The sequence below is a fragment of the Rhipicephalus microplus genome, chromosome 1 (assembly GCF_043290135.1).
Source record: "Rhipicephalus microplus isolate Deutch F79 chromosome 1, USDA_Rmic, whole genome shotgun sequence".
In the NCBI taxonomy this organism is placed as follows: Eukaryota; Metazoa; Arthropoda; class Arachnida; order Ixodida; family Ixodidae; genus Rhipicephalus; species Rhipicephalus microplus.
Window position 1 is genome coordinate 273,948,827 of NC_134700.1, and position 18,329 is coordinate 273,967,155.

Sequence of the window (18,329 nt, forward strand, 5' to 3'; positions counted from 1 at the left end):
CAGCATTAACTGTCAGCACGCTCTTCGAAGGACAAGTACAACTCACTGCAGAGTAATTAACTATTCATGTGTGGTAACGATGTTACTAAAATAAAGGTGTTGTACGTCGAGAAAGGTTCAGACGCAGCTTGGCAAAATGTGCTTTATCAGGCAGGTCTGGCTAATGGCGAGCGGCGTGCGCGAGCTTTTACTACAGCCACCGATCATCCTCGTCTTTTTCATTACCAGCAGAGCGTCCGTCATTCAGATTCATTACATTACCAATGATATCATGCCCAACGAAAACGTGTGTGTGCTTTATCGCCAGTCACGATAATGATCAAAATGAAGCGAATATAGATCTGATGTTGAAAGGACAATTCATTAAATTAAATTATGTTTGAATGCCTAGTTGGTATTGAGATCACAAAAAATCGTCCAAATGCAAAGTGTAATGGCATTATAGTAATAGTTGTCAGGATGTCTTTGTCCTACCTTTAAAGAGCCAGTCAACAGGCTCTGACGTTTTTTTTACACCCCGCAAAGAAGCTCGGCAATTCATAGAGTAGACCATGGCAACCACCTTTTCCGAATATTGCACGCTGCGCAGAGCCTTCGTTTCGATAAACTATTCCCCCGCTTTTTTCCTACGACCAGTCCTCGTTTCATGCGCAGTGTGCAAAGTCGCCGATCTGTGACATGATGATGTAGCATGCAGCTCCTCGATTAGTCTAAACCAGTCACGATGATGGGCTACACCGTCCCCATCCTTTGAGGGAGAATAGTGGCGAGGCTACGTAAAAATTTGAAACCAGCTGATTTTCTAACCTCTGTAACTTTCTTAATATAGCACGTATTTGCAGAATTCTTGGAGCAGCATGTTCACAAAGCAAAAATGCACATATTTCTGTTTATAACAACTTTTGTACCTTGGGGTTGTTTACTGGCCCTTTAAGTGTAAGGGCAGTGTGCATTGCTTTCATTTATTGAAAATTCTTTTGGAAAATAGTAAATTCATCCTCCTTTATAAATATGTAAGCTAGGCCATCCAAGTTCATTGTTTCAAAAAGTAATGTGTTTTTTTATCATGAAAGAAGCCTCATATCATCTTTACCATTTCGATTGCGGAAGGCTTCCTCCGTGTAAGAAAAACTTGGATCTTGCCTCAAATTCAGGTTGATAATGACCATCTGGCTATTTTTCAGGTGGACCCCTTGGTAAGCCTTATGATGGTAGAGAAGGTGCCCGACTCTACCTATGAAATGGTGGGAGGTCTCGACAAGCAGATTAAGGAGATTAAGGAGGTTATTGAACTACCCGTCAAGCACCCGGAGCTTTTTGAAGCACTGGGCATTGCGCAGCCCAAGGTAATCTTCTAACCCAACTTTTTTGTTTTCTTTTTCTTTTCCGTGTTTTTTTACACGCTGGTCAGATCTGTAGACTTTTGAACTGAAGAGACATTATAAGCAACTGACAAGAAATGCTTCTCTGCTTCACCACCTGCAGTAGAGTCGGTGAACAACTTGTTCCGTGTTTCATTAGCTGACATTGTGTAATAAATTCTTTTTGTTGCAATAGCTAACATTGTATAATTGGGTTCGGTGTTGTATTACTTAACATGTATTATTATGTAGTATATTAGCAGACATCACACTTTCAAGATATTTATTTTTACGATCTAACCGTATTCACTGCTTTTTGTTCATTTAAATCTTTTATTGTAAATAGCCCAACCCCCTCTGTAATGCCATTTAGCCCTGAGGGTAAAAAAAATAAATAAATAATGCCACTGGAGGTCAGAAGACTGTGCTTGTCAAGTTTCGAGGAGTGCTTTGTGCCTGTTGGTCATGCATTCAGTGTCTGATTTTTCAAGCTCCTTAGTGGCCAAAAAATTGTGCAGAAGAACCAATGCTTTTCAGTTTCCTCAAGAGCTGAAATGACCTCGTCTGCTCTTTAAATAGCATTGATTGCATGGTAGTCAGTAGGTGCCTTGGTGTTGTTGCGACTCCGGGTCCCGCGGGTCTCAGTTTGGTAGCGGGCCCCCGTCCTAGGACCCATCGTCGGACAAGTCAAATGAGGCGCTCGTAAAAACAACAATTTATTTACATGGTTAGTAACTGAAAATTTGAAAGGAGGTGAAAAAGTGTTCCGCTTATATAGCGCCGTGTTGCCAACCCTGGGCCATTGTCCGTGGCTTCAGCCAATGCACCGCTCGATGGTCTAGGTGCTCCACCCACGAAGGCATGGAAAGACACCACACATTGCACGTGGAGAGGGCACAGTCTACACGATGCCCAAATATTGTCAAAAACTCACTGCACCGACGTTTCGCACACGTCATCAAGATTTTCCGCACGTCCGATGATCTTTGATGACCTTGGTTTCCAAGAACTCTTCGGCAGTTGGGTGAGGTTCGAAAAACTGGCTCCCGGTACATGGGCCAAACTTGCCGGACTGCGTTCGGGTAGGATATGAAGAAAGGGGGAAGGAGGAAGGAGGAGTGGTCGACTAATCCCTCGTCGCCGAGGCGGGCTCCTGCAAGGGGGCTGCAGCCCTTTTCCTTTCCTTCAACCCCACATTCCACTCCTCGTTGTTTGCTAGAAGGTGTGGCTTAGCTGCGAATTTCCGGGTCTCCGCTTCTCCTCGAAAGGTGCAGCCACAACCAGTTTGGTTTTAGCGTTCAGCTCAAACTGCAAATACCACGCTGGTTCCGGTCTTTCCAGATCCTCGATGACCTCGAAAATGGCCCCGCTGCTTCCTTGTTTGCCTCGAAAGCCTGACAATGGCCGTTCTTGGCTCGTGCGTTTTCTTTGCGCAAACCGGTCCCGAACCCCTCGTTCACGTTTTGCTGACAGGAAATCAACCCGCCTTGACGGCACATCCTTGCTTGGAATATGTCGAAATATTTTCGTCCAGCTCACAAAGACCGAAAGACTTCAATAATGATGACGGTCATTACAGTGTTCAAAAACTGATAGGTTATGGGGGGTGTGTAGATAGTTAGATATGTGGGGTTTAACGTCCGAAAACTACCATATGATTATGAGAGACGCCATAGGGGAGGGCTCCGGAAGTTTCGACCACCTGAGGTTTTTTAACGTGCACCCAAATCTGAGCACACGGTCCTACAACATTTCAGTCTCCAATGCAAATGTAGCCGCCGCAGCCGAGATTTGATCCAACAACCTGAGGGTCAGCAGCCGAGTACCTTAGCCACTAGACCACCACGGCGGGACATGGGGTGTGTGTGTGCGAGTGTAATGAAAGAACACAATTCATATTTTTACTGTAGGCCCCTTCTTATTCTTAGTACACGCTATATGTTATGCATGTATGGTGGCATAACGCCTTTGCCTTGTGGCAAAGCTGGTTTTTCAACTACTGCGGTTGCAAAAGGATCAACATTTTATTGCACTGGTTTGACTCTGCAAAGTAATCAGCATAGACCATGTGGTGGGTTTTAACAGCATGAACGACAGTTTCAAACCTCCAACTGTGGTAGAACATCTGAAAAATATAATTAGAAGGGCTTCAGTTGAAGTTTTATACGATCATGTAGGTAACATTGGCTCTATAAAATATGTGGTGGAGCCAAATGGGTGTCAGAGTTATTTACCATTTTGAGCATTACTTTTATGCAAAGTTGAGTTTTCCTACTTGCAGATAGATTTAGCTGGTATGTATGTATAGGTTTGCATTGCAGTGGTGCCTGTGTGCCAGCACGAAAATCTAAAAAGCAGCACTGATGGTTATTCGGTTGAATGTATGGGCACACTGTTGTTTGAATTCACTGTACTTATAGGTTACTTGGCTTCTTATTATCGTTTTTATGGCTTCTGGGTTCGGCATAGTCAATGGAAAGTTGGTGTCAGACTAACGAATTTCGGATCACCAGACAAAGTACGCAGCAGTGGTGTGAAACATGAAGCCTGTATGCTTTCGTTCACGGAAGCTTGACCAGGTTTTAATAATGCTATGGTTAATTACTGTTGAACTAAAGCAATAAAATGGTAACACCAGTGTAGCTGTAATAGCTGGTTCTACTTTAATCACACCAAGATTTCCTTATATCTCGGGAAGTTTCGATGCTCTTGCCTGCCATGTAGTTTAATCTATTATAGTAGGCAGAAGGGCTGGGTCACTATTTTTGTTTTTTATTTGGCTGTGTTCCAATTCTTAGAGAGCATCAAAGACAGTCTAAGCATACAGCTCAGAATGCAGCACCGAGCCCATGCTATCCGAAAAATGGAACATGTCTGGACGGCTTTTACGCGACGAGGCGCCACTTGCGTCGAGAAAAGGAATCTAAAATAAACAAACATAACTGTTGTGTTTTTGGCTTATTCCGAAATGAAATCTAAAAAAAAAATTACCGCTACTCACATTGAGCGTCTGGAGAAGCGTGTGCTTGTGTGCAGACAACCATTTTGGGGAGATCTGATCTGCCTGAGTGATTCGCTGAAGAGCCCATTTGCTTAGACAGCAAAGTAGCCTGCATCGTATTTGTCTGCGATGCCGTCTTCCCGGAGCTGTCTGTTTTGCCGGCTACGAGAAATGGGACTTAATGTGGCCGCCGTCTATTTAGCTGTCTATTTAGCCATTTACGGTCAGTATTGGAACACACCCATTGTATGCTTTGCTTGAAAAATGGCACACGTACATGCAGGAGTGATATGAGCTTTATATGCTTTTACCACTCCATTGTGCTTCATTTTGTATCACTATTGTGTTGCCACGTTCTATTTCCCAAGTTTTGTTAGTGTCCTAAAACACTACACAATTCTCAGCGCAAACCGTGCCTGCAGTTTCCGAGAAGCTTCGGGACTGTAGTAGGTCATTTCGATAAGATCACGCCCACTCTGCGAACTGTACAGATTATTCTGGAACCTACGCGTCTGCCAGAGATAACGCTAGAACATTCGAGGGCAAGAGTATAAATGCCGACGTGCTTCGCCGCTTGTGGGTAGTTGATCGACGGCTGACGCTCCGTTCGCCGCTGTCAGTCCAAGGCTGCTACTGTAATCGAACTTTCCGTTTACCGGGCACAGGTTTGCCCAAATGTACAGTTAAATTCCAACACAGTCTCCTGTCTTCAGCCACTACACAACCCCGTGACATCTGGTGGAGGTGCTGCTTCTTTGATGTTCCGGACGCCCCCTTCAAGCCGCGACCCCAGACCAAGCGGCAAAAAAGACACGGACGCTAACCCCGAACAGCGAACAAGCCGCAGGCAGAGGGGACTACAGCCAGAGTACGGGCCCCTTCTTGAAGCAGCCAGGCAGACCCAGATCCCGACATCAACTACTGCAACCATGACCGCCCCCGTGCAGCCTGCACCATTTCTGCTCCGGCAACCCAAAGAGCCGCCAACTTCCCACGGTTCGCCACTGGAAGACCCGGAAAGCTGGATTGAAAGGTTCGACCGCGTCGCCGCCTTCAATGACTGGACAGACGATGACAAGCTCCGGAATGTGTATTTTGCCTTAGAAGATGCTGCTCGGACCTGGTTCGAGAATCAAGAGCGAAGCCTTACAACGTGGGACGTCTTTCGCGCCAGGTTCCTCACCACTTTCGCAAGTGTGGTGCGCAAGGAGAAGGCCGCAGCTCTCCTCTAAACCCGCATGCAGATGCCAAACGAAAATGTGGCGCTATTCACGAAGACATGATTAAACTTTTCCGCCACGCTGACTCCGACATGTCCGAGGAGAAGAAGGTCCGTCTGCTTAAGCGAGGAGTAAAGCAGGAACTCTTCGCCGGGCTGATCAGAAACCCGCCGAAGACGGTCGCTGAATCAATTTCAGAAGCATCTACGATAGAGAAGACGCTCGAGATGCGCACACGGCAATATAACCGTAGCTTCTCGTTTACAAGCTACGCCGGCATTCAAGCGCTTGGAACCACTGACTTGTGTGAGACGATCCGAGCGATTGTGCAAGAGCTGCGAAAACTACTTCCTTCAGCGCAGCCTCACGTGGAATCCATCGCGGACATCGTACGCCAGGAGATCCTGCAATCGCTGGGCGTTCCTCAGTCTCGAGAGCCTCAGCTGCAAGCCATGAGCTATGCTGCTGCAGCCCGCCGCTACGCCCCTCCTCCACGCGCACGCCAAAACGCTGCCCCATCGCACTTCCGTCGCCAGACGCCGCCACCGCCGCCACCACCCCCACCGATGTACTACCGTTCGCCAGCGGCTCAGTGCAGTGCGTCGAGGAAGACTGACGTCTGGTGCACCCCTGACCACCGCCCGCTCTGCTACCACTGCGGCGAGGCCAGACACACATACCGCCGTTGCCAGTACCGACAGATGGGACTGAGTAGCTTCGCCGTCAATGCACCGCGTCCACAGCCAGGAGAACGGCCACGTGACATCGCCGACTACCTGACAGGAACTCAGTGGACACCACGAAGTCCTTCCCGTTCGTCGTCGCCCAGCCGCCGTACGTCACCGCACCACTGGCAGTACTCTGGCACAACACGGGGTCGGTCTCCTAGCCCGTATCCGGGAAACTAAAGGCAGCAACCGACGGAGGTGCGGTTGCTGTGCGACGAACTACCAAAGATCCTCCGACGCCGTCGCGACGGAGCTTTCCGAACATGACACCAAGCAGGCAAAGTCCTGACGGCGAAACCTCACTTACCGAAGGTAACCTGACGAGGCAACATGGAAGCAGCGGAACAGGGAACAAGCCGACGCAGCCGTCACCCGACGCCACGCCCTAACTGTAACGCGAGACGGCGAACTAGCGACTTCGACGTTCTTATCGACGGCCACAGTGTGACCGCTCTCGTCGATATTGGAGCCGACTATTCCGTCATCAGTGGGTCATTCGCCGCGAAGTTAAAGAAAGTTAGGACTGCTTGGGAAGGCCCTGAAATCCGCACAGCCGGAGGTCATCTCGTAACGCCTGCAGGAATCTGCGCAGCAAGAGTCACCATTATTGGCCGTATTTATCCTGCAGACTTCGTAGTCCTACAGCGTTGCTCGAGAGATGTCATCCTTGGCATGGACTTCTTATGCCTCCATGGTGCTGTCATCAACCTAAAAACAAAGTCGATAACTTTATCCACAAAAGAAGCACTACCGCCGCGCACGCGCAGGAAACCATGCCTTGAATGTGCTGGAAGAACAAGTCACTATTCCGCCTCGCTCAAGTGTCATAATTTCAGTCGGCGCTCCTAAATCACCTGACTTGGAAGGCGTCGTTGAAGGCAGTCAGCATCTGTTGGTCACCCGAAATATTTGCGTCGCAAGAGGAATTGCAGAGCTGTGGGGAGGCAAAACAACGGTTATGCTCACGAATTTCAGCAATGAGTACAAACAAGTGAACAAAGGAACAACAGTCGCATACATCGAAGAAATTGTCGAAGCCACCAGTGCTTTCGCCCTCGCCGATTCTGCAGAACCTGCTCAGAGGAACCAAGCCCCTGCCATAGCTTTCGATGTCAATCCCAGACTTCCGAACCATAAGCAAGAACAGCTCAAGGCCCTGCTTCTGCAATACAAAGATTGCTTTTTGTCATCATCAAAAATTCAGCAGACCCCAATTACGAAACATAGCATCATAACCGAAGAAAATGCCAGACCACTCCGTCAGAGTCCGTACAGTGTTTCGACGCGAGAATGTGAGGCCATGAAGAGACAAGTTGATGAAATGCTGCGGGATGACATTATCCAGCTGTCCAAGAGTCCATGGGCATCCCCCGTGGTGTTAGTGAAGAAAAAGGATGGGACCCTACGTTTCTGCGTCGATTGTCGCCGCCTGAACAAAATCACAAGAAAAGACGTCTATCCTCTCCCACGAATAGACGACACACTTGATCGGCTCCATAACGCCAAGTACTTTTCGTCAATGGACCTCAAGACTGGCTATTGGCAAATCGAAGTCGACGAAAAAGACCGAGAGAAGACGGCGTTTATAACACCAGAAGGCCTCTTCGAGTTTAAGGTGATGCCCTTCGGTCTTTGCTCAGCGCCTGCAACTTTTCAACCCGTTATGGATACAGTACTGGCAGGATTGAAGTGGCAGACTTGCCTTGTGTACTTGGACGACGTCGTCGTGTTTTCCTCGAGTTTCGACGAGCATCTTCGGTGCTTTGAAGCTGTACTTCAAGCCATCAAGACGTCTGGACTCGCACTGAAGCCAGAAAGTGCAGATTTGCGTACGAGGAGCTCTTGTTTCTGGGGTACGTTATTAGCAAGTCTGGAGTCCGTCCCGATCTACGGAAAACAGCCGCCATCGCCGACTTCCCGCCGCCCACTGACAAGAAGGCAGTGCGCCGATTTCTGGGCCTGTGCGCCTAATATAGGCGGTTCGCAAAAAACTTCGCCCGCATGGCCGATCCTCTCACTAGCCTTACCAAGGCCGACGTGGAGTTCAAGTGGGAAACGCCGCAGGAACACGCTTTCCAGGAGCTTAAACATCGCCTCCAGACGCCTGCGTTACTTGCCCATTTCGACGAATTCGCCGAGACAAAAATACACACTGACGCAAGCAGTGTAGGTTTTGGCGTCGTTCTTGTGCAGAGGGCTGACGGACTTGAAAGGGTCATTAGTTACGCCAGCCGATCGCTATCCAAAGCAGAAGCCAATTATTCCACAACAAAAAAGGAGTGCTTCGCCATCATCTGGGCTACGTCGAAATTTCGCCCCTACCTCTACGGCAGGCCCTTCAAAGTTGTGAGCGACCACCACGCCTTGCGTTGGTTGAAGGACCCTTTAGGTCGCCTCGCACGATGGAGCCTGAGACTTCAAGGATATGACATTACCATCGTTTACAAATCCGGCAAGAAACACTCCGACGCTGACTGTCTCTCTCGTGCGCCTGTCGACCAACCACCACCCGCCGACCCGGATGACGACTATTTCTTGGGAACGATAACTACCGACGACTTCGCTGAACGACAGCGGGCCGACCCGGAACTTAAGGCCCTAATAGAATACCTCAAAGGCAGGACCGCCGAAGTTCCGAAGGTATTCAAGTGCGCACTTGCGTCGTTCTTTCTGCGAAACGGTCTTCTACAAAAGAAAAACTTCACCGCTTTGAGCTAAGTACCTCCTTGTGGTGCCTTCAGCTCTGCGACCAGAACTCCTGCAGGCCCTGCACGACGATCCGACGGCAGGGCACCTCAGTGTTTCTTGCACGCTCGCGAGGATACAAGAAAGGTACTACTGGCCACGTCTTACCACTGACGTCACTCGTTATGTGAGGACATGCCGGGACTGTTAGTGACGCAAGACACCACCGACAAGGCCAGCGGGACTTCTGCAGCCAATTGAACCACTTTGCCGACCTTTCCAGCAGATTGGTATGGACCTACTGGGGCCGTTCCCGACGTCCGCTTTCGGAAACAAGTAGATCGTGGTAGTTACTGACTACCTCACCCGCTACGCCGAGACAAAAGCCCTTCCCAAAGGCAGTGCATCCGAGGTAGCTAAGTTCTTCGTCGAAAATATCGTCCCACGTCACGGCGCCCCAGAGGTCCTTATCACCGACAGAGGAATGGCATTTACTGCCGGCTTAACTCAAGCGATCTTGGCATACAGCCAGACAAACCACCGCCGGAAGACAGCGTACCACCCACAGACCAACGGCCTCATTGAGCGGCTTAACAAGACGATCGCCGACATGCTGGCAATGTACGTCAATGTCGAATACAAGACGTGGGACGCCATTGTTCCGTACGTGACCTTCGCATACAACACGGCGGTGCAGGAGACGACGCAGATATCTCCATACAAATTGGTCTACGGAAGGAGCCCGGCAACGACGCTCGATGCCATGTTACCCAACGTCACCGACGAAGAAAACCTCGATGTGAGTGAGTACCTTCAACGCGCCGAAGAAGCCCGACAACTCGCGCGTCTCCGTATCAAGAATCAACAGACGACCAACAGCCGCTCTTACAATCTTCGACGACGCTTTATGGAATACCAGCTTGGTGAACATGTTTGGGTGTGGACGCCGATGCGCCGACGTGGACTAAGCGAAAAGCTTCTGCGACGGTACTTCGGACCGTACAGGGTGGTTCGCCGTCTCGGCCCACTTGATTACGAGGTTGTGCCCGACGGCATCACGAACTCTCAACGACGCCGATCGCGACCTGAAGTTGTCCATGTCGCGCCTCAAGCCGTTTCATGCGCATTAACAAACCGAAACAGTGTTCTTTTGTATTATTATTGTATCGCAATTTGTCCATTGTACTTTCTTGCATTATTATTGTACCTTCATCTTTAGTTAAAGCATCGGGACGATGCCTTTCTCAGAGGGGGGCAATGCCACGTTCCATTTCCCAAGTTTTGTTATTGTCCTAAAACACTACACGATTCTCAGCGCAAACCGCGCCTGCAGTTTTCGAGAAGCTTCCGGACTGTAGTAGATCATTTCAATAAGATCACGCCCACTCTGCGAACTGTACAGATTATTCTGGAACCTACGGCACCGCCAGCTAGAACATTCGACGGCAAGAGTATAAATGCCGACGCGCTTCGCCGCTTGTGGGTAGTTGATTGACGGCCGACGCTCCGTTCGCCGCTATCAGTCCATGACTGCTACTGTAATCGGACTTTCCGTTTACCGGGCACAGGTTCGCCCAAATAAACAGTTAAATTCCAACACAAAGTCTCCTGTCTTCAGCCACGTCACGACCCCGTGACAGTATGGTGGCTGTTTGTTTACTCTGACATCAGCGAAAACTCCTAAGCCACTATGTGTACACTGGTAGAGCAAATGTCATGTAGTGTGTATTAACCAGTGCAGGTTTAAGCTTTTGACAGGTCTTTTTTTTTTTAACACAAAAGTGTTTTATGCCGGGTTCCACCACGACTCCGCTGACATATTTTCGTCATAGATATGATGTAAAATATATGCGTACAGACAGCAAAGAAAAAAAGAAACAAGGAGAAGAGGTTCTTTTGCGAGGCATCGAACCACCGGCCTCACGATCCAGAGTGCGTGGCGCCGGCCACTAGGCCATGAAATGTACGTTGCTATATGAGATAACGGCAGGCCATTTATAAGCACTATACACCGTTTTGTGGTCCTCAGTGCTCTGTAATTTCAGAGTGCTTTCGTCATCAGTAGCAAGATGACGCGACATGCTCGTGTTGGGAGCGTTCTAAAAGATCTTCACCTCTTGTGTTTCGTTGAGCGCCGCCTCCACGAAGTGTGGTCTCTCCTGCACGGACGCCTAACAGACTCTTGATTCGGGAGGGTGGAAAGGTCGCTTCTCTTGCTGCTGATGCTGTGCTCACAAAAGGAGCACGCTGCCAACACATGAAGAAGTAACAATTGTGGCAGTTGTTCGTGCTTGTCCTGTGTTTACTGTGCATTTTATTCGTGCTTGTTTCTTTCTATTTGAACTGCGGGCTTTAAGTGCCAAGCTGTGACTGTTGTTAGTCTGCACTTGTCCTGTGTATGCGTTCGAGCTGCTTGTCATTCGTCGCGTGACTTCACAGTTTGTTGCTGTAACATTCATTCCTTTGCCCTTGAGGTGAAACGGTGTACAATAAATGCTCAACTCCCTCTGTTAAGACGCGTTTCACTTTTGTGTTATGCTGATTCCTAAAAAGAGGGATCAGCCATGAATTTTTCATTCAAGTGATTCATGACGAAGGTCAGCACTTTCGAAATAATTCTTTAACTTTTAATAAAATTTGACATCACAGCCCGGACAACAATTTCACCTTGCTCACATAATACTATCTCTGTTGAGTGCTCTTCTGCTGTCATTCACCCAGGGTGTGCTGCTGTATGGACCTCCTGGTACTGGAAAGACGCTGCTGGCACGAGCGGTTGCTCACCATACTGACTGCACTTTCATCCGCGTCTCTGGATCAGAGCTCGTACAGAAGTTTATTGGAGAGGGCTCACGGATGGTGCGTGAGCTGTTTGTAATGGCAAGGTCAGTTGCTTTTTTTGCTGGAGTTGATGTAAGCACATTGTTCAGTAGGGGATTCCTGTAGTTGAAGTATTGTTTCACATAGCAGTTTATGCTTAGCCTGGAGTTGCATCTGCCGTTATTGGTCAGCATTGTCATCACAGGCGAGTGAACAACTCATGAAGTGCTCCAAAAGTTTACTTGTGTAAGATAGCAGTAGTAAAGGCAAGCTACATTAGTGGTTTACAAAAAGTACAGGGTCGAAACAGCTGTACCATTTGCGCCATTGTGCGCCAACCTGCGCCGAACCATCCCTGTTGCGCCAAACTCGCTTATCAGTGCCATATTGCACCGCAGCACCCCAATTCAGCTGCAAGTTGCCTCCATGCCTGAAAACATGGCTGAAACATTGTGCTTCCCTTTCATTGAAACAGTTACAGTTACATTAGCGGTTTCGTCAAGGTTGTAATCACTCAAACAGCAGTTGTGAAGATTCTGGGGTCGAGATCGATGGCGCATGCGCCGTCTCGAGCATCAGCACTAATGGCTTGTAAACGCTTGTAATGTGCTGTGCTCCCAATGCGAAGAGACAGCTAGAAGAGCATCTCTTCAGCGATGTGTACAGTTGTGTGATATTGGATCCAAAAGAGCTAGCTGCCAGTCATACTTCGTATAACATAACAATCTGTTGCTATCGCATTCATTGCTTTTCCCTTGTGGAGAAACATTTTTTATAAAATATATTTAATTGCAATGTTCATCAAAGAAAAAAGAAAGGATAGCGGTAATTGTACTAAGAGGAGCGGAGATGGTGTAAGGCTTCCGGAAAAGCCTGGTAAAGACAGGTGCACAGGACTGCTCGTTAGGCACACATGTGTTTGCTTCTGTGCTGTGTTATACGGCTCTTACGGACTCAGTTCACGCTAGCGCGTTCAGGTTAAAAAAAATGTTCGGCCGGCTGTACATAGCTAAAGATACAGCTGCACCGCAAGGGATCAACAACAAGTGCGATTGCAATCAATTGTAATGTTATATGAAGTAAGGCTGACATCTAGCTCTTTTGGATCCGATCTTATGTTCTCTACAAGACACTTGTGTAAAAAAATACGGCCACGCCAGGGAAAGAAACATTTTTCGCGCAGTCTCCACGATGAGAGCAGCGCACATCAAAGGGTACGGGAGCCGCCTGCTGCTGATGACGGCCTAGATAGGGCGCGTGCCAGCGACTCGACCGGGCTTATAAGCAAAGTTCACAGTTTCTGCCTGAGTGGCACTCCTTCCCTATCGCCATCCTTGCACCGTTTCATGCTCGTTCAAGGCAGATGGGGCGTTTCTTCTGCTTTGACGGGAGGCCTCCAGAGTGGGGTTATGTCATCGCATGAGCCCTCGAGCGACGGAGATGGGTCAGCTCGTTTATTCTTGCTGCAGCCGTGGTCGTTGCCCCCACTTGCATGATAATACCCATCGGTAAAGGGTATGCACAGGGGTATGTCTTAAATTTTGACTTTACACGGGACATTGTGGTGAGAGCAAATTAGTTGTCCGCCCACATAATTTCTATCGCAATGATAAGGTTATTGCACAATTCAGCTTGTTGTGTGAAAAATGAGGCACTGGGCAAATGTTGCTTCACAAGTGCTGTGAAACGGGCCTACATCTCGTCTGAACGTTCTCTCTGACTGCTCCTAATTTGCTTGAAAAGGCTTTTTCAGCTGCTCCTGGCGTGCTACGAAAGGCAATTTCGCCTGCTCCCAGGACTGTTCCCAAACCCATGTACCCTGTTCCACCCCTGAAAGTATTTCATATTTTAGATTGTCTCACTTGTTTGAATAAAACTATTAACCCAGTTTACTTGTGTTCATGCCCAAACATTATATTCCATTGAAGAATTTCACAAAGCAAACAGCCCATTTAGCTATCGGATAATGCGAGTTTTCATGCTATTGTGAAATAAACTAGGGCAGACTCTAATGCTGTGTGGCGAGCACCATTACTTGCATGCGCAGTCGCTCCCAGTATGAATTGCAACAGGTTGTCTGTGCTCAAAGTGGTGTCAACACTGCAAAGTGAGCTGATATGGCAATCAGACTCTTCACTTATATTTTTCGCCGAACATAGTAAACTCTCGGGCGATTGAGATGAAATGCTGTGCAACAGCAGCTATAACAAGCTGAGATGACCGTGTTGTTGCATAGTTGTGACATGAAAGAATGTGGCAATTCTAAATTTGTTATGTAATGGACTCCCCCCCCCCTTTTTGTGCATACTTATGTTCAACAAAAGTAAGCAGTGTTGAAAGCAAAATGGTAAGTGCGTAGACTGTCATTGGTCATGGATATGTGTTGCGTGCTTTAACTCTTTCGCTATTGCGGTAAAAGAGGCCGTTTTTACTAGGTGTAAAAAGCAATTTTTTGTGGTTAGATAATACTGGCTTATTTACATTCTTTGGTACCAAACTGTAGCTAAAAGAACCGTCTGTCCGATGATTTATCATGTATCAATTAAAAATTGTTTATAGAAATGAAAAAATTATGCAGTGATTATACAATTAACACTTTTAAAAGGAGACCAACTTAAAAAATAATGAGCTTAAAAATAATTCAAGATATACAATTTGTAGCTTCTTGTGTGAAAAATGGGTTGTACAATTTAGTTTCTTATGTGGGAAATAGATTGTACAAGTTTCAAAAATGATTGCCGAAAATTGTTCTTTCTACAAAAATGAAAGCTAGTGAGGGTGCTGCCATAGATGGGTTATCCTGTGCAGCTTGCCATCGCAGATGGGGTCTATCTGCTCCGAGTCCGTGACACTCGGAAAGGCAATGAATGAAAAAGAAACGGCTTGTGGACATAATATTCGGAGAAAAGAGGCCTGAGAATGACTCTGAGGTATTTCACTAGAGATGAAGGCGACGTAACTGAACAATTCCCATGTAAATGAGAATTCCAATGCACTTTGTCACTTCACCGGCAGTGAAGTTTCTCCTCGAACTGCCCCTTTCCGCGTATGTCTGTCGCTTTAAAGTATGCACCTATGTTTATTTGGTGCATCCTTGCATAGTTGATGTAGTCGCAGATCGCTGGTCAGCTGTGCAGCGAAAAACAGCTGGAAAAAATCGATGGCCCGGACGAAGTGGCATACTTTATTCTGTAGCGCTCCTTCGTCTTTGTCCCCCGGGTTTCGTCTCGGACGACACTGCACACGCTTGACAGATGGTAGCCAGGAATCATGTCTGTAGAACGTTGGGACCCTCAAAAGGAGTAAAATTGCTGTGAGTACATGCTCCACCGCCCGTAACTACTAATTAGACCACAAAATGTGCGCCCCACATACAAATGAAATTCACTCGTATGGTGTGGCTTGACTTGATGCATCCTCATCATCGGGGCTGAAGTTTGATGTGTCAACATCTCCTCCAGACTCGCTGCTACTGATTACATCCTCAAAATCTGCTGTTGATGCGCTCGATTCGCGAGAAACGCCTCGTCTTTTAGGAATGTCCACATGAGAAAACAACGCCTTGATCGGCGCTCACGCAGCAACCCGAAACTTCTTGCGGCGAGGGAAAACTTCCCTAAAGCAAAAAACAACCACGACATCGCGGATCTTGTTGTGCATTTTCCACGTTCTTACCGAACTCCATCTCTTACCTAGAGATGGAGTTCGGCGCCGACAAACTCCATGAGTGTGCGAGAATATAATCTTGAAAATTCACCGATCAAATTGAATGATTTAATAGGCACGGTAGTGAAAGAATTGAACACCCTGGCTTTTTTGCTGTGCGATGCTGGTTTACTGTGCGGTTTTTTTACTGTGCAGGGCTTGGTTTGGCTACTCTGCATTGCTGCTAAGCACGCTGGTCAATTTTGCAGGGAGCATGCACCGTCTATCATCTTTATGGATGAAATAGACTCCATTGGATCGTCCCGTATTGATGCTGGCTCAGGTGGTGACAGTGAGGTCCAGAGGACCATGCTTGAGCTTCTGAATCAACTGGACGGTTTTGAGGCAACCAAGAACATCAAGGTTGGAAAAACGTTCATAGAAGTTGCTAGTTTCACATGTGCTAAAAGCTTCTCTTTATTTTGGAAGAGCAGCTACTGTTTTCCTCGATGTTCAGTATGTGCACCTTTGCTGTGCACCTTCAGTATTCTTGCTATTTATGAGATGTGTAAACCTTACAGCTGTGAAAATAGCAAAATTTGGGGTGCAACATAAATTTGATTATTAAATTGTGAGGACAAATCAAATAGAATATTTCTAGAATGTTTTCCGAATTTTTCAAAATGAAATTGCAGAAAAAGAATGTTGTAGAGGATTCATAAACACATTTTTATGTGACAGTGACATGAAATTATTTCTTTTGACTTGGTTGATTCAGTGCTGGCAGGGTGGTGTTTCATAACTGTATTTATTATCAAGAATGAGGCAATGCAGATGCGGAATTGTATTGGTACATGATTTGGTGCAACAGGAGTGTTACTGACAACATTTTGCTAGAGAAAGGCAAAGATGCTATTTTCTCAGCCTCTCCTCCTCTTTCAACTTCTGTGGAAGCTCACTGATGTGGTGGACAAGGGTGTGCTGCTTTGTAGGCCGAAGTTTCAAATAAGTCTCGTCAGCGTCAATATATCAGAAGGTCTGAAATTTTGAGTGCTAAAAATCTTTGCCGTCGGATTTTTCGGACTTCCTGCTCAAATTTCAGATCCAAAACAGCTTTGAGTAACTCCTCTGCCACATTCATCATCTTCATTTTGGAGCCAGAATTTTCTTTTGTCAGTACATTTGCGACTGCAGGACAGCCTGAAAGGCAGCTTTGCCTCATCATGAGTGTGATGGGGTGAAGCATATTGAAAATCAAAGGGGGTCACTGCCAAGTGGATGTTGACTGTGTTTGTCTTCGGGAAGTTAAAATAGTAAAATTACAGTGCGAATCGAATCAAATATCAAACAGTATTAGAAAAATATTTGAAATTTTGAATATTGGCACACTTCTAGTGAACATGTGTTGCAGTCTTTCCTGTCTAGTATTGCTTACTTTATTTTGCATTAACATCTGTGCATTTCAAGGATATGTTGGAAATCAGGTGTGTGAGGCTCCCTGCTTATTTTTGAGCATTTTGCTTGTTGTGCTAAGCAGTATAAATACACATTCAATCTTCTTATAGAGAAGTCGCATGTGACACTAATGGCATATGCAGAAGATGGCTACACATTTCGTAGGTAGAATTTGAGCGCTCAAACTAACTTCGGTTTGTTTTTTCGGAGTGTCAGCCTTTGACTCTGAGCACTGCTGACCGCTGTGACTTTGCAGTGAGAGCGTGGTGCGATCATGTGACATGTGCAGTGAGAGAGGGCGGGTCATGTGACACAAACCGCCTGGCAAATCACGTTGCTGCCGGCAGGTGAACCAGGTGAAGAACGCCTGCAGTGCGAGTGCGCGTTTCGGAAGGGGACATCTCCGTGCGCGTAATACTCAGTTTACATGCGTTGCTAGCGCGATTTTTGAGCATGGGTATGGCAAGGTCACATCTACAAAGCCATAAATGCACCATGTCAAAAAGGAGGAGGCGGCTACCGAAGGCAGGTAAAATGTCAATGCGGTCGTTGCAGCAGCTCACAGACAGCCACGTGATTTGCCTTGAAAATAGCAGCTCGCACGATGACGATCGCCAGAATTATGGGCTGAGCTCAAAAGGCTGTCATTGCATCCAGACATGTTGGAGATGACCACTTAACTGATTGGTGCAATTTGTCAAATTGGCGCAGGAATTTTTATCTTGTAGCATTGCGCGCTGGCTGCACAGTGGCGCTACAAGCGTACTGCTCTGAGATCGCTAGCATATTCGGCAAGTATGCTGCCTCTCGTGCTTCGATTGCGAGCTGCCTTGGCATCTGGTGACTCCGTGCCAGAGGACTGGGGCAGCTAACTGAATACGCCATAAAATGGCTTAATTGTGTCCAGTATTAGTTATAACTACTGGTGTGTGAATATTTGGAGTTTCAAATATTTTTTTAATAATCTTTGCTGTTCAGTTTGATTTGCGCTGGAATTTTTGCTACAGTTAAACCTGGGCATTATGAAATCGACAAGTTCCTAAAAACTTCACTATAAGGAGGATTTCGTTATATGCAGGTTCAGTTACAAATTTTGAAAAGTAGTGGTGGCTGCGCCGCCACTGCTTCGCGCTACATCAGCGGCGGGGCAACCGCAGAAAATGCATGCACATGCCAAAATGACAAAATCCGGGTGAAATTTGTTAATTGTGCGTGGCAAAAATTCGTTATGTGAAGGATGTCTCCCACTGTTACTTAATTGATAAAGGTCGCAAATACAGTTGTTTCTATGGAGTAACGGCGGGGAATAGAAATGCTTAGAGAAATTCGTTTTATAGAGGTTCGTTGTAGGCAGGTTTAACTCTATTCAAACTATTCGAAATTCCCCAAAGGCAAATGCTGTAAATGGTCATTT

At 47.0% G+C, this 18,329-nt stretch overlaps 1 protein-coding gene across 2 annotated transcripts in view; it reads left to right on the forward strand.

The window, feature by feature from the left end:
- LOC119188194 (26S proteasome regulatory subunit 8) overlaps positions 1-18,329 on the forward strand; it is a 34,282-nt gene that overhangs the window by 10,340 nt on the left and 5,613 nt on the right. For both annotated transcript variants that reach the window (XM_037436121.2, XM_075894842.1), the window contains exons 6-8: positions 1,185-1,346; positions 11,717-11,880; positions 15,730-15,883. In XM_037436121.2, the coding sequence (XP_037292018.2) occupies positions 1,185-1,346; positions 11,717-11,880; positions 15,730-15,883 (480 nt within the window). The remainder of the gene's footprint in view (positions 1-1,184; positions 1,347-11,716; positions 11,881-15,729; positions 15,884-18,329) is intronic.